The sequence below is a fragment of the Castor canadensis genome, chromosome 6 (genome assembly GCF_047511655.1).
Source record: "Castor canadensis chromosome 6, mCasCan1.hap1v2, whole genome shotgun sequence".
Classification (NCBI taxonomy): Eukaryota; Metazoa; Chordata; class Mammalia; order Rodentia; family Castoridae; genus Castor; species Castor canadensis.
The window spans coordinates 64955694-64972563 of record NC_133391.1 but is presented as its reverse complement, the minus strand read 5'-3'; the positions used below and the strand labels follow the sequence as shown (position 1 = coordinate 64972563).

Sequence of the window (16870 nt, the reverse complement as noted above, 5' to 3'; positions counted from 1 at the left end):
AGTACAGGAACCAGAGGGGAATGAAGAAAACAGATACTCAGGTCCAGACACCATAGTTTATGAAGATAAACTATGCCAAAGGACCCAATGAAGCCCACAAGAATAATTTAAAAGAAGACATACTACAGGTACTCAATGAGAATTTTATAGAGATGATACTGGATAGGGTCAACCAAAATGTACAGGAGACACTCAAGAAATTCCAAGACAACAAAAATAGAGAATTTGAGAACGCACAAGAAGAAATAAAGGAAACCATAGAAGCACTGTATAAACACCAAAGTGAAAGAGAGAACACAATGAATAAACAGACAAATGAACTCAGGACAAAAATAGACAACATTAAAGAGGAAACCAGACAGGATATGGAAAACCTCAGAAAAAAGAACGAAACAGAACTGCAAAACAAAACCGAAGGCCAATCCAGCAGAACAAAACAAACAGAAGACAGAATCTCAGAACTTGAAGATGAAATGGTAATTAAAGGAAAAACCAAAGAACTATTAATTAAACAACTCAAGAACTGTGAAAAGAAAATGCAAGAACTCACTGACTGCATCAAAAGACCAAACTTGAGAATCATGGGCATCGAAGAAGGAGAAGAGGTGCAAGCAAAGTGAATGCGAAATATATTCAACAAAATAATAATGGAAAATTTCCCAAATCTAGAGAAAGGTATTCTCATACAGATGCAACAGGCCTCCAGGATACCAAACAGACCAGATCAAAATAGAACTACCCCACGACATATCATCATTAAAACAACAAGTTCAGAAACTAGGGAAAGAATATTGAAGGCTGTAAGAGAGAAAAAACAAATAACATACAAAGGTAAACCCATCAAAATCACAGCAGACTTCTCAACAGAAACATTAAAAGCAAGAAGAGCGTGGGGTGAGATCTTCCAGGCACTGAATGGAAATAACTTCAACCCCAGGATACTCTACCCAGCAAAACTATCATTCAAAATAGATGGAGCAATAAAAGTCTTCCATGATAACAGAAACTAAAACAATATGTGTCCACAAAGCCACCACTACAAAAGATTCTTCAAGGGATTCTGCACACAGAAAGTGAAACCCAACTTACCCATGAAAAGTCAGGCAGCACCAAGCCACAGGAAAAGAAAAAGCAAGAAAGTAGAAAGTAACTTCAACTTAGGTACACACAATCAAACCTTCAAACAACTAAGACAACTAAATAACAGGAATCACCACATACCTATCAGTACTAACGCTTAATGTTAACGAACTTAATTCACCCATCAAAAGGCACCGCTTGACGAAATGGATTAAAGATCTAACAATTTGTTGCTTGCAGGAGACCCATCTCACCGACAGAAATAAGCATAGGCTTAGGATGAAAGGCTGGAAGAAGATTTACCAAGCCAATGGCTCCCAAAAACAGGCAGGAGTAGCAATACTTATCTCTGACAAAGTACACTTCAAACCTACATTGATCAAACGAGATAAAGAAGCACATTCCATACTAATAAAAGGGGAAATAGACCAAAAGGAAATAATAATCATCAACTCGTATGCACCCAATGTCAATGCACCCAATTTCATCAAACATACCCTGAAAGACCTAAAAGCATATATTAACGCCAACACAGTGGTTGTGGGAGACTTTAACATCCCATTATCATCAATAGATAGGTCATCCAAACAAAAAATCAGTAAAGAAATCCTAGATCTAAAATATACAATAGATCAAATGGACCTACTTGATGTCTACAGAACATTTCATCCAACTTCTACACAATATACATTCTTCTCAGCAGCCCATGGAACCTTCTCCAAAATAGATCATATCCTAGGGCACAAAGCAAGTCTCAGCAAATGTAAGAAAATAGAAATTATACCGTGCATACTATCTGATCACAATGCAGTAAAAGTAGGACTCAACAACAAAAGTAAAGACAAAAAACATGCAAACAGGTGGAAACTAAATAACTCATTACTTAATGAACAATGGATCATCAATGAAATAAAAGAGGAAATTAAAAAGTTCCTAGAAGTCAATGAAAATGAAAACACAACCTACCAGAACCTATGGGACACAGTTAAGGCAGTCCTGAGAGGAAAGTTTATAGCCATGAGTACATATATTAAAAACACTGAAACATCCCAAAACAATGACCTAATGATACATCTCAAACTCCTAGAAAAACAAGAACAAGCAAATTCCAAAACAAATAGAAGGAAGAAATAATAAAAATAAGAGCTGAAATCAATGAAGTAGAAACCAAAAAAACCATACAAAGAATTCATGAAACAAAAAGTTGGTTCTTTGAAAACATAAACAAGATCGATAGACCCCTGGTAAACCTGACTAAAATGGGGAGAGAAAAAACCCAAATTAGTAGAATCAGGAATGCAAAAGGGAAGATAACAACAAACACCATGGAAGTCCAGGAAATCATCAGAGACTACTTTGAGAACCTATATTCAAATAAATTTGAAAATCTTAAAGAAATGGACAGATTTCTAGATACATATGATCATCCAAAACTGAACCAAGAGGAAATTAATCACCTGAATAGATCTATAACACAAAATGAAATTGAAGCAGCAATCAAGAGTCTCCCCAAAAAGAAAAGTCCAGGACCTGATGGATTCTCTCTGCTGAATTCTATCAGACCTTTAAAGAAGAACTGATACCAACCCTCCTTAAACTGTTCCATGAAATAGAAAGGGAAGGAAAACTGCCAAACACATTTTATGAAGCCAGTATTACACTTATCCCAAAACCAGGCAAAGTAACCTCCAAAAAGGAGAATTACAGGCCAATCTCCTTAATGAACATTGACACAAAAATCCTCAACAAAATAATGGCAAATCGAATTCAAGAACACATCAAAAAGATTATTCACCACGACCAAGTAGGCTTCATCCCAGGGATGCAGGGGTGGTTCAACATACGAAAATCAATAAACATAATAAACCACATTAACAGAAGCAATGATAAAAACCACTTGATCATCTCAATAGATGCAGAAAAAGCCTTTGATAAGATCCAACACCATTTCATGATAAAAGCTCTAAGAAAACTAGGAATAGAAGGAAAGTACCTCAACATTATAAAAGCTATATATGACAAACCTACAGCCAGCATTATACTTAACGGAGAAAAATTAAAACCATTCCCTCTAAAATCAGGAACCAGACAAGGATGCCCACTGTCTCCACTCCTATTCAACATAGTACTGGAATTCCTAGCCAGAGCAATTAGGCAAGAAGAAGGAATAAAAGGAATATAAATAGGTAAAGAAACTGTCAAAATATCCCTATTTGCAGACGACATGATCCTATACCTTAAAGACCCAAAAAACTCCACTTGGAAGCTTCTAGACATCATCGATAGCTATAGCAAGGTAGCAGGATATAAAATCAACATAGAAAAATCATTAGCATTTCTATATACTAACAATGAGCAAACTGAAAAAGAAGTATGAAAACAATTCCATTTACAATAGCCTCAAAAAAAATCAAATAACTAGGTGTAAACCTAACAAAAGATGTGAAAGACCTCTACAAGGAAAACTATACACTTCTGAAGAAAGAGATTGAGGAAGACTGTAGAAAGTGGAGAGATCTTCCATGCTCATGGATGGTAGAATCAACATAGTAAAAATGTCGATACTCCCAAAAGTAATCTACATGTTTAATGCAATTCCCATCAAAATTCCAATGACATTCATTAAAGAGATTGAAAAATCTACTGTGAAATTTATATGGAAACACAAGAGGCCACGAATAGCCAAGATAATACTCAGTCAATAGAACAATGCAGGAGGTATCACGATACCTGACTTCAAACTATATTACAAAGCAATAACAATAAAAACAGCATGGTACTGGCACAAAAACAGACATGAAGACCAGTGGAACAGAATAGAGGACCCAGATATGAGGCCACACAACTATAACCAACTTGTCTTTGACAAAGGAGCTAAAAATATACAATGGAGAAATAGCATCTTCTTCAACAAAAACTTCTGGGAAAACTGGTTAGCAGTCTGCAAAAAACTGAAACTAGATCCATATATATCACCCTATACCAATATTAACTCAAAATGGATCAAGGATCTTAATATCAGACCACAAACTCTAAAGTTGATACAGGAAAGAGTAGGAAATACTCTGGAGTTAGTAGGTATAGGTAAGAACTTTCTCAACGAAACCCCAGCAGCACAGCAACTAAGAGATAGCATAGATAAATGGGACCTCATAAAACTAAAAAGCTTCTGTTCATCATAGAAATGGTCTCTAAACTGAAGAGAACACCCACAGAGTGGGAGAAAATATTTGCCAATTATACATCAGACAAAGGACTGATAACCAGAATATATAGGGAACTTACAAAACTAAATTCTCCCAAAACTAATGAACCAATAAAGAAATGGGCATGTGAACTAAACAGAACTTTCTCAAAAGAAGAAATTCAAATGGCCAGAAAACACATGAAAAAATGCTCACCATCTCTAGCAATAAAGGAAATGCAAATTAAAACCACACTAAGATTCCACCTCACCCCTGATAGAATAGCCATCATCAGCAACACCACCACCAACAGGTGTTGGCGAGGATGCGGGGAAAAAGGAACCCTCTTACACTGTTGGTGGGAATGTAGACTAGTACAACCACTCTGGAAAAAAATTTGGAGGCTACTTAAAAAGCTGGACATCGATCTACCATTTGATCCAGCAATACCACTCTTGGGGATATACCCAAAAGACTGTTACTCCAGAGGCACCTGCACATCCATGTTTATTGCGGCACTATTCACAATAGCCAAGTTATGGAAACAGCCACGATGTCCCAGCACTGACGAATGGATTAAGAAAATGTGGTATCTATACACAGTGGAATTTTATGCAGCCATGAAGAAGAACGAAATGTTATCATTCGCTGGTAAATGGATGGAATTGGAGAACATCATTCTGAGTGAGGTTAGCCTGGCTCAAAAGACCAAAAATCGTATGTTCTCCCTCATATGTGGACATTAGATCAAGGGCAAACACAACAAGGGGATTGGACTTTGAGCACATGATAAAAGCGAGAGCACACAAGGGAGGGGTGAGGATAGGCAAGACACCTAAAAAACTAGCTAGCATTTGTTGCCCTTAATGCAGAGAAACTAAAGCAGATACCTTAAAGCAACTGAGGCCAATAGGAGAAGGGGACCAGGAACTAGAGAAAAGGTGAGATCAAAAAGAATTAACCTAGAAGGTAACACCCACGCACAGGAAATCAATGTGAGTCAATGCCCTGTATAGCTATCCTTATCTCAACCAGCAAAACCCCTTGTTCCTTCCTATTATTGCTTATACTCTCTCTACAACAAAATTAGAGATAAGGGCAAAATAGTTTCTGCTGGGTATTGAGGGGAGGAGCGGGAGGGGGTGGAGTGGGTGGTAAGGGAGGGGGTGGGGGCAGGGGGGAGAAATGAACCAAGCCTTGTATGCACATATGAATAATAAAAGAAAAATGAAAAAAAAAAAAAAAGAAATGTATGATTAGAAAAGATAAGAATTATATGAAAACAATCTATTATTGTCACAATTACCACAGTAGTCAGCAAAAAATATATTTATGTATCTTAACAGACAAATCAATGAACTGAGGTAGCCAAATGGGTTGAGGGTTCTAATGTAACTTGAAACAAACTAGGAAATAATGTGTGTTCCATGTAAGGGGTGTAGGATGGATCATCTAGAACAGAGAGTGGGTTCAGTATGCCCCATATAATCAAGGACCATGTTTTCTAATATTTAAAACCTTTAGCAAACAATACAAGGAATACAAGGAAATACTATGTAGTGTTAAACAAGAAGGAAGTCCTGATACATGCCACAACATAGATGAACCTCATGTATGTTATGCTAAGTGAAATAAGTCAGTCACTAAAGGACAAATCCTGATTTTACTCAGATGAAATAATTAACGTAGTCAAAATCATCAAAACAAAACAGAAAGGCAGATGCCAAGGGCGGGGAAGGAGTGAGAGAAGGAGTTAGAGTCCAGTGCATACAGAGTTTCAGTTTTGCAAGATGAAGAATCTCTAGATATCTGTTACACAACAATGTGAATATACTTAACCCTACTGAATTGTACACTTAAGATAGTTAAGATGATGAATTTAATGTCATTTTAGCACAATAAAAATAAATATCAAGCAAAAATCTCAGCAAAAGGAAAAGAGATCACCAAAATTATATTTAAAAGTAAACAAAAAAATATAAGCTGGAATGATTATTTGCTTAGAAGGTAGCTATCTTTCAACTTTGTTAAACAGATTTTGAATTAAGTACAGAAATGTGCAAGAGAATCAGAATCTAAGGTGTTTGGCTTTAGAAGATATTTATGAGACTGAGTCTGTAAAGTAAAAGACCAGCATTCTAATTTCATTTTTAAAATGTGTAATGGTGCTGATGTAAACATTATTTTAAAGTTGAAATACTACAAATATAATAACACTTATGAGATCATAAGATTTCACCTTATTTATGTATCAAACTTATTAAATTTACAAAAATTATTTCACTGCATGGAAAGTTTTGTTAGTTTGGTAGCCTGGTAGCTTAAGTGGAAATCAAATCTATTAAATGTACAAATCCATTTTAAAACATGCTGGTGTTTCAGTTTGTAAAACATTTATCAAAAGCCTCAATGTGTTTGTTTAAAAAATTATTAAACTAATGAATGAAACATCTGTAAGCTGAATTTTGCTTAAGCAACAATTAGAATTTTGGATTTATAACTTTAAGAAACCTAATATTAATTATTAAATCTAGAGTAAATCTCTGAATAGGCTTTTTGTGGTGCATATACATGTGTGTGTATACATGCAGAACCCCTCACACACAGACACCACAAACTTCACATTTAATAAATATTAAATACTAATTAATATATCTCTGTGCTCTGTCTTATTTTCCCCAAAATTTGTTGACTTTGTAGTTTGAAGTAAAAATCAAAAAAATTATTTTTGATGTAAAAAATCCACATTTAAACTTGATTACATTTCATATTTAAAATAACTACAAGTATTGCAAAACTAGAATCACAAAAAAATGGACCTAATTATTTTAGCAACACTCTCTTTTATTCAGAGAAAAGTAAAAGACGGTACATTTTAGTCCTAGAAAGAAGGACTTGATTATATTAGTCATCTCTAATCTCAGAAATCACAAGCACAAAGAAATAAGTCAATCAACCGTGATGCACAGGTTTAAGTTTTGGCACATCAGTTCATGATAAACAATTGCCACTTGCATGGTGGCTCAAGACTGTGATCCTAGCTACTCAGGAGGTAAAATCAGGAGGATCACAGTTTAAGGCCAGCCTGGGCAAAAAGATCACGACACCCCATCACAACCAATAAAAGCTGGGCACAGTAGTGCACACCTGTCATCCTGGCTATGTGGGAAGTGTAAATAGGGAAATCATGGTCCAGGCTGGATTGGACATAGCATGGGATGCTAGCTCAAAGATAACCAAATCAAAAAGCATAAGAGGCACGGCTCAAGTGATGTTTGCATTTTTAAATACTTTCATGCTTCTTATTTGATCCAAAATAGCAACCCTACATGATTAATAGGTGTTAAGAACCACCTTACAGATGGAAAGTAAGATTCACAGAAATTAAGTCTGTTGCCCAAAGATATTGTACATACAGAAGACTTTGGGATTTGAATGGAGGCTTAATTTGTCTGTTTATTGCATTCTGTGTTGAGAATCTGGACTACATGTTTTTTCTTAGAGGCCAGAAAAAAGAGGTGGTAAATGTAACAACTGTCCTTGGAAAACTGTATGTTGACCAGGTCTGCTGCACTTAGGATGATAAAATTTGCATTTATGGTCCAATGGCAGCTGAAAGAGGAGAAAAGTATCCAGGGGTTTCTCAGCCACAAACTTTTAAAATAATCATAATTCTTGCTTCCCTACCTCCCTAACATAACTGTAGCTCCCATACACTCATCTGTCCCCATGTATGCACAAATAGCAAGAGCTAACTGTACAGCATCTCATAAAGAATGACAGAAGATGACAAGATACACAACATATGTATTTATTATAAAAACTGATGTGTGCTATTGAAAATGTACTGGAATGTGTTTGAGTTAATATTCGCTTAGGTATATGAACCTGGAATTTTAATAAACAGCACTTTTAGAAGAGATCAGTTGTGTGACATTAAAAACATGCATCACGAGGTGCTGGTGCTCATATCTGTAATCCTAGTTACTCTGGAGGCAGAGAGATCAGGAGGATCATGGTTCAAAGCCAGCCTAGGGAAATAGTTCAGGAGACTCTCTTGAAAATACCTAACACAAAACAGGGATGGCCGAATGACTCAAGTGATAGAGTGTTTGCCTGGTAAGCATGAGGCCCAGAGTTCAAACTCTAGTACTACCAGAAAAAAAGCCCAAAAACAACAACAAAATCCCCATGTATCTGGATATGCACACAAACACACTTGCACACAAATATATACACATAAACACATACATCAAAACCATTTCATTTCCTGAGCATTTCCTCATTAACACTTAAAATTCACCATAAATAAACACATCAAATCAGGCAAGAATGCTAATTAATCCAAGGATGAACAGCTTCATTAAATTTAGGAACAGAGTAAAGGCCCTCATGAAGGTGTCACAAATTTCTTCACATTCTTTTTGAAAGAGTTTCCAATCCTTTCTTTTTCCCAACCAAACTCCAACCACCACCACCACCACCAAAAAAAAAGACAGTCTTCCTACCATACTGTTCTTTATTCCTTTCCTCCCTGTTTTGGTTCTTCTTGCCTAAGGACATGCGTCTACCTTCTGGACACAGCCTCGCTACTCAAAGTGTGTTCTATGGGCCGGCAGCTTCTGCCACACCTGAGACAGTTTCCAAGTGAATCCACACGAAGGATTAACTCCAGGACACTCTAGTCATGAATGTGTAAATGAAGAACGTAGGAGCTGTGTGCTTATCCCTTGACAAAGTTGAGAAGGAAGAAGGAAGAAGGAAGAAGCACCTGCCAAGCCTCACTCTCTAGATCTCTGAAAGGAGCCTGTGCAGGCAGCAGGTGCTGACCACTTTAGACCATGCCAGAGGTCAGTGACTGGGCAGTCTCCTGGTTGAGGAAGACATAGTCACCACACGTTCATGATTTCCCTAAAGTCTTTTGCTGTCAGGAGACTTTGGAAAATCTAATTTTGAAAGAAAAAAAATTATTCATGGAAATTTATCATTTAAAAAAAAAGAAGGCTGAGGGCATGGCTCAAGTGGTAGAATGTCTACATAGCAAAACATAAGGCCTTGAGTTCAAATCCTAGTTTTAGAGAGAGACAGACAGAGAGAGAAAAGCAGAGAGAGAGAGAAAGAATGGAACTTAGGGCATGGTAGACTGCTTGCCTACCATACATAAAGCCTTAAATTCAATCCCCAGCACCACAAAAAAGAGAGAGCAAGGAAGAGATAGAATTGAATACAGAGAACACAGAATTGAGTTTGTGAACAAAATTGTATTTTTTGACTCTGCTTTTTTTTGGGGGGGTGTGTCACTGGGGATTGAATTCAGGGCCTATGCTTGCTAGGCAGGTACTCTACCATTTCAGTCATGCCACAGTCCTTTTGCTTTTTTTAATTTTGTTTTTCAGATAGGATCTCCCACATTTGTCCAGGCTAGCCTTGGAACGTGAATTGGGATCCTTCTAACTCCTTGCCCCAAGTAGCTGGGCCCCCTCTAAAAACTTTTTAAATCTCTGAAGTCATGTAACCATAATACAGTTAAGAAATTTTTGGCAATATATAATGTAAACACGAGTTAAATCATCTTTAGTTCACAAACTGGTCTACTGCTTTTGTTTCTTTTATTTATGTGAAGTATCTTAGTCTCCATTCAGAATATATACCAGCACCCTTCTCCACCACCCATCAATAATTGATCAGACTGTAAAAGTTATTTATTGTCTTAAATCCTAAGCTTCCTCATCTATGTTTTAAGAATTTAATAAGATAATGTATGCCTAGCACACCACAAGCACTCAATAAAGTTAACTGTTACTTTGTTTTGTCATAAATACATTTAAAAATTCTTAGGACAAACCCTTGTTGGTCAGAAAGTATGTCTCACTCAAGAATGTATTTAATTGCTAAGTGTTCACCCTCTAGACATATAATTGATGTAGTTAAAATTCAATTGAATTGAACCCATTGTGTTGAATCTGATTTTTTCCTATGATAAGGAAAAAATGACTCATAAAGGAACAATAAATGTCTTTACATGGAACTGCAGATGGATCCTGCATCCCTCCCAAGTATGGGTTACACTAAGCTGCAAGGTCAGCCCCTCCTGGTGGCCTCCACAAGTTCTCCTAGCAGTTCTGAGATGAACTCTATCCCACAAACCCTTCACCAGTGAGCCTAGCCAAGTGGGCCTCTGGCCTCTCCTTTCCCAATTACAGCCAACTTTGGGTTGGCAGGAAACTCTCCAGAAACATCTCTGAGTCCTGGAGAAGATGCTGCTCACAGGTGACAGTGGATTAGCCAGCCAGGTCCCCAGGGAAAGCTGTGGGAGGAAAGCCAAGCAGCCAACAACACTGCAATCCCAGGCCAAGCCTCTAGGTGGCCCTGTGCAGCATGACCTGCTGTGGAGGGGCTGGCAGAGGGGAAGGTAAGGATGGGACTTACTCTCCCACAAGCTACTTCTGTTACCAAAAGAAACTTTTGTCAAATACAGGTATTTACAGGAAAGCATCATTTTTTTTTTTGCCTTCCAGATAAACTGACAATCAAAAATTAAATTATAGCTATCAGCAGTTAATGCAAAAAAATAATACATATATACAACATATAAACAATTATAAGGCATTTCAAGGCTCAACATAAAAGATTATGCAAACCAGAGAATGTTTTCATTTTCATTTATATTACCTAAAATTTTAAATATGCTCATACCAGCAATATTGTAATATTACAGTAAGGAAATTCTTAATAAATGATGCCCATTTCATATGAAAAAAAACTAAAATGAGGACCGATTCTTCTTTCCACTCCTTTTGGCAACTGGAACAGTTAAAAATGGTGCCCATGCTACCTGCCTGACAGCAAAACTTGGTTGAAAAAGGAATGATGAAAACAGAATGTAGAATCCTGTGTTGCTCTTCCTTCTGTATCCACAGGGGTGCCTTGCTAGGCCAGCTGTCCAGAGCACAGAAGAGTTACTGCAAGGCATCCCCAAGAAAAAGGAAGTAAGCCAAGAAAGAAGTAAGTCTGTCTCTGGGGGTTCGATAATGAAATAAGACATCACAGCTGAGAAATGCAAAATTACCCTTAAAGAGACCAAGTAGCTCCTAGGCCAGTGAGAGTAGACAGTAAGCTGATTAAATAGATTAGCTTATGTAAAGGAAAAAATGTTTCAGCCTCTAGGGGCGCTGGCCTAGAAAAGGGGGAATTTTAGAGGCAAATGATAAAGATGGTCATCCAAGCAATCTTGGAGATACCTTTCAACTTGTCTAAAGGGAGATAAAGGCTTAATTTTACCAGTATAATCCCAGGTATGATAGTGCTACTGGATTACTGAAATTTCCAATGAAGGGCTACACCAATGAATAAAATTACAGGTGTTGTGTTATGGATGATGGGTGCCATGAAACACTGAAACTCTCTCTAACTGACCTTGGTTGCGTCCATACTTCCCACACCAGCTTGCCTGTGAAATCTATGTTCCCACATGCAGGACATCAAGGACAGAAGCTATGGCTGGAAAACAAAGGCCCCACCACCTCTTGAAGCTCTGTGGAAAGTACCAGCATCTTGGCTTTATATGTAAATCCTATGAAGTACTCTCTCAGTGTGTTGACAATTGTGCTTGTGGCACTGTCACCCAAGGCCTCTGAAAGACTGCCAGCCAAGCCAGCTAGGCCCTCCCACCCCCAGCTCTGTGGCCTCAGCATTGCTTTCTTCTGAAAGGTTCCCATCACCCTGGGCCGCTGAGTCCAGGCAAGATTAGTCTCTAAGACATTTGATTATAAATGTGTAGTTTTTCTTATTCAGCATCATTATTAATCAAAGACATGTAAATTGAGAAAAATTGGCACAGGGTATAAGCTAAAAGGCATTCTCATTTATTGCTGGTATATATGTAAATTGGAAACACTACAAAAGTCATAGAAATATGTACACCTCTGGCTCAGCAATTCTACTTCTAGGAATTTAGCATTACAGAATGGGGATATGAGCACTTATTTAATCACAATGATGTTTTTTGAAGTAGTTCATAGTAGATATAGCTTGAAAGTCAAGAAAATATTCACCAATTGAGATTGGTTAAATAAATATCTATAATGCAGTAATTATGTCAGAGAAGTACATTCACTGACTGCTAGAGCGCTACATGTATTTTTATTTTCCTCTTTTTGTTTAGTAGTCTATTTTTGTTTTCCACAAACATTTATTACCATATTAGTCCTGATTCTGAATGAAAGTTGAAGAGTTGCCCCTGACTGCATGAAGAATACAATCTGAAGGATGCAAAGAAACTGAGGCATGTACCCCTCCAAGCCCTCTCGGTGAGGCACAGATGATTCATCCAAGCCACCCAGCTGAGTAGTGGCAGAACAGTGGGCTAAACTCAGAGCTGTCCAGGCATTCCTGTTGACACCACAGTGCAGCACATCCTCATCTCTATGCTTCTCAACATCAGTGTCTTCACTCAAGAAGTGGAGGTGCCCTCTAGCTGTGTGTTGAGCCAAAATACTTGAATAAAATGGTTTTTCATAATCTCTCTTCTAAGTGATCTATACACAATAATAAGAAACCTCAACTGCCAAGCCAATCCCACAAAATCCCAAACTTCTCTCAAGACATCTCTAAATGAATTGGTGAGAGGGAGAGTGGAGAAAAGGGGGAAGATGACAGTAAACATGAAGTTCTACTTTGTGACCCAGTCATACCGCCATTTCTTAATGTAGAAGCTCCCCTACACCTAATAAGCTTCATCATTCAAAGTTAGCTCGGTCAATTAGCACAGGTCAGGAAAGTTACGTTTCTGTTCTCTTTTGTGACTGACCTAAGTCCAATGACTCTGGACCAACTAATGAGACACTTACGGTGGTGGTTAGCATGGCCACACACAGGCTTAAATTATCTTTCTGTAACAGCTGTTTTCTCCTCAATCAATATTCATTTGGAGATTTTCGGTAAGATGGGGACAAAATTAATACTTCCCTATGTCATAAACTAAGAAAGTAAGGAACTGAAAGACTGAAAGGGGTGTTCTGAGACACCCCAACCTGCAGCCCACACCCCCCACTCTACCCCTGGCATTAAAGAAGTAAACCAGCACTGCAGAACACAAGTGCAAATCAAAGGACTGAAAGGTCACACTTACGGACACACATGTCCCTGCTTTCATAAAATCCAGGACAGCACTGAGATTTGCGCCTGTACATAGTTTTCTCCCCATGTCGGTAGGCTGTCCGATAACTGATTCTATATAAATGAAAAATATCACATTGTTAGTTCTTCTGACCACCAGTTTGATCAGAAATACTTTCTTTTTTAATTTTTAAAAGCATTTTTAGCTTTAATAAATGTATGTAAAGCAAAGTACTTCAAAACAAGAAGAAAGATCGTATATATTACGCTAACTCATCAATCTGCTGCTGTGAATATATTAAGATTCCCTATTTAAGCCAACCTATATTTTATTTCAAGGAATTGGTGTTTCCTTATATCCCTACTTCACTTAATTTGAAATAACTTGAAAAGTATTGATTAATTTCATGCATGATACCTATGTAAGCATCATTCACATATATATAATTTTTTGAAGGAAAAAAACTAGACAATTTCTTTAAAAATCTCAGTATAGGGACTGGCAGAGTGGCTCAAGTGCTAAGGCGCCTGCCTAGAAGTGAGAGACCCTGAGTTCAAACCCCAGTAGGGCCAAAAACCAAAGTCTCCATATAGTGTCATCCTACTTTAAAAAGAACACTAATAGACACTGTCCCACTTAACTAAAGCATCATTCACTGACTCAAATATATGTGTTTACTAAGCATTTACTGTTTCCAGGCACTATTCTAGGCACTGAGGAAATAGCAGTGAACAAAGCAATGTAAAGTCCTCACTTCAAGGGACTTAAATTTCATTGGGAAAGGTGGCTTTGGTAGAATTTGGTTAATAAAGTCACACATTAAACAGATAATTAGGTCATAAAACAGGTGCCACATTGAATCCATATCTCATTCTACTAAATAAATATTTAACTGATAAATTAGGGTACCAGATTCCCTTCTAATGGTGTTGGTTTTACATCTACATTCATACATATGTATTATATATATATATATATGTATATATATATATATATAATACATATGTATGAATTATATATATATATGTATATATATATAATATATATATATACATGTATATATATATACTATATATATATATACATGTATATATATATACATATATATGTATATATATATAATACATATATATATGTATATATATATATATAAAATACATATATATATGTATATATATATATATATACACTTTATTTTAGTTAAGGGTTAAATTTAAACATAAATTGAGTCAGATATTCAATTAGAAACACATTTGGTGACATGAGTTTCTTGATATCTGGTGATATCCATCACTCAGGAGCTGGGAGAGTTCTTGCTCCCCACAGGTGTCTGCTCTGAAGTTAGACAAAAGCTGCCACTGGCTGTAGACTAACCCCTGTCTTCCTGTGCCTCTGTGATCACAGGAGCAAGGCTAGGAGAGTAGCCCTCAACAACTTTGATGAATGCTTGGATGCACTTTCTAGAATAACTGACATCTCTGACTCCATCCTCTGGTAGCCAAAGTCATAAACAAATCTGAGCTTCAATTACCTGTGCCGTGTGCATTTAAACCAGTTCAGGATGTCGGTGCAGCTGGTGTAGTAAATCTGATCAAAGGGATGTGGGTAGGACTCTTGCACAGTCACAGAGTAGCTGAAAAGAAAAGGAATTAGTATTTCTCTTTTTTACATTTATGATGTTATATGCATTAAAAGCAATTGTAAGCTAAATTATCTTCATTTGCAACTCCATACTGACTCTTTTTTTAACAGTACTGGTTTAGAACCCAGGGCCTTATGCATGCTAGGGAAGTGCTTTACCTCTGAACTACACTCTTAGGCTACATCCTGACTTTTAACAGAGAACCTTTATGTTTTCACAGGTTTTGATCTGAACTAGAGCCCAAAAAAGACCAATGTTAGCAATATAGTTAAGACAAGGGCCCATGCCATAAATTTCAAAGGAAATTTGTTCACTATACCCTAATATTTCCAAACTTAAAGTCATATCACATATTTTTCTGTATTTAATTCTCTCCCCTCATCCCAAGACTCTGGGGATAACAAAGCCCTTTCACAAAAAGCTTTCCCTCTAACTCTGCATGCACAGTAAGGTTAGTCAGCAAAGAGACAATTCAAGTATTCATAATGGAGTACATTTTGCTGCTGATTTTGAAAAATCAGAACAAACATATTTCACTAGTGGGAATTTGGAATAATTTGCTTTCCTGTGGCTGTCCTACTTCTCAGGCAGTAGGAGAATAGACTCAGCATCTAAATAAAAACTACAAAAAGATCTTTAAACTCTGTTCTTAACATCTGGCAGAGACAATTAGCCTGAAATAACCATAGCAAAAATATGGTTCTATTTTTCATTACATTTTACTGACAGTTTCTTGTTAGGTTAAAAACATGCAAATCTGTGGGCCCAAGAAGGTGAGCGGAAAATATCCACAAGACATAAAGAACAGTCAGTGCTCAGTTCCACACTCCTTAATTTTAAAGTCTGTTACATACTCAAGAGCTTCAGGTCTGCCTGCAAGAAAACTGGAGAATCTTCTTTTCTAAACAATTTATTCCATTTGCTTTAAGTCTTTTAATGATTTCCACTAAAATCCTACACTACCAAATGAAATGGGCCATAATCACTGGCTCACTTGCAACAAATCAATAGTCCAAGTTCATTAAAAGGTTTATCAACTAGAGAAAGTGCAGAAGGAACACGGTTGGAATTTTAGCATGAAGAAATCAGGCAGACATATGGGAGAATGTTCTGATTTGAAAAACTATGTAGTGCTAACCTCACAAACAAGAATCTTCCTTCTGCAATTGGTCTCTGGTAGTTATTACATAGTTAGGATTTCAATAGAGGATACACAAAACGATCATACTGTTTATATTTTTAACATTATAGTGTTCAATATACAGTAATTTGATATCTCAGGAAACTTAGGGATCTTCCATTAATTTAGGTAGAAAAAGCAGGCCCTATCGAAAAGACCACTGGATTAGAAGCGGGGGAAGCTAATAATTCCCACGTGACACTGAAAAGCAGGGTAACCTTCAGTGACTAAACTCACTTCCTTGGGTCTTATCACATTTTAAAATAAGGGGGTCAGAGATGGTATTGAAGATGCTTTCTCATTTGGTACTCTGAATTTCTAGCATATGTTTTAGACAACAAATTCTTTCTGCCCCACCCAACAGATGATACTTGTTGCTACCTGAAAAACACAGGTTCCAGTGAGGAAGAACATGCAGCCACCTGTATACTGTGACACAACTCCTTGGGGTAAAGCAAGAGACCTCTGTTGCAACATTGATGTTCTTGGAATGGCATATTACATTAAGCAATCAACATTTTCTTCATTTCTCTACCAGTGTCCCGAGGTTCGGGCTAGTACAAATGCCAAGACTTCCTTGTCAACCAGCTTCTTGTAAATAACATCTATGTTCCATGTCTAGTGGTAAATAAAGAGAATGAAAGTCCTCTGTATACAGAGCAGCT

General features: G+C 37.1%; 1 protein-coding gene across 4 annotated transcripts in view; it reads right to left on the bottom strand.

Moving 5' to 3' along the window:
- Positions 1 to 16870, bottom strand: part of Megf10 (multiple EGF like domains 10) — a 164364-nt gene that overhangs the window by 96329 nt on the left and 51165 nt on the right. For all 4 annotated transcript variants that reach the window (XM_074076610.1, XM_074076612.1, XM_074076611.1 and 1 more), the window contains exons 3-4: positions 14915 to 15016; positions 13396 to 13496 (exon numbers count right to left, since the gene is read on the bottom strand). In XM_074076610.1, the coding sequence (XP_073932711.1) occupies positions 13396 to 13496; positions 14915 to 15016 (203 nt within the window). The remainder of the gene's footprint in view (positions 1 to 13395; positions 13497 to 14914; positions 15017 to 16870) is intronic.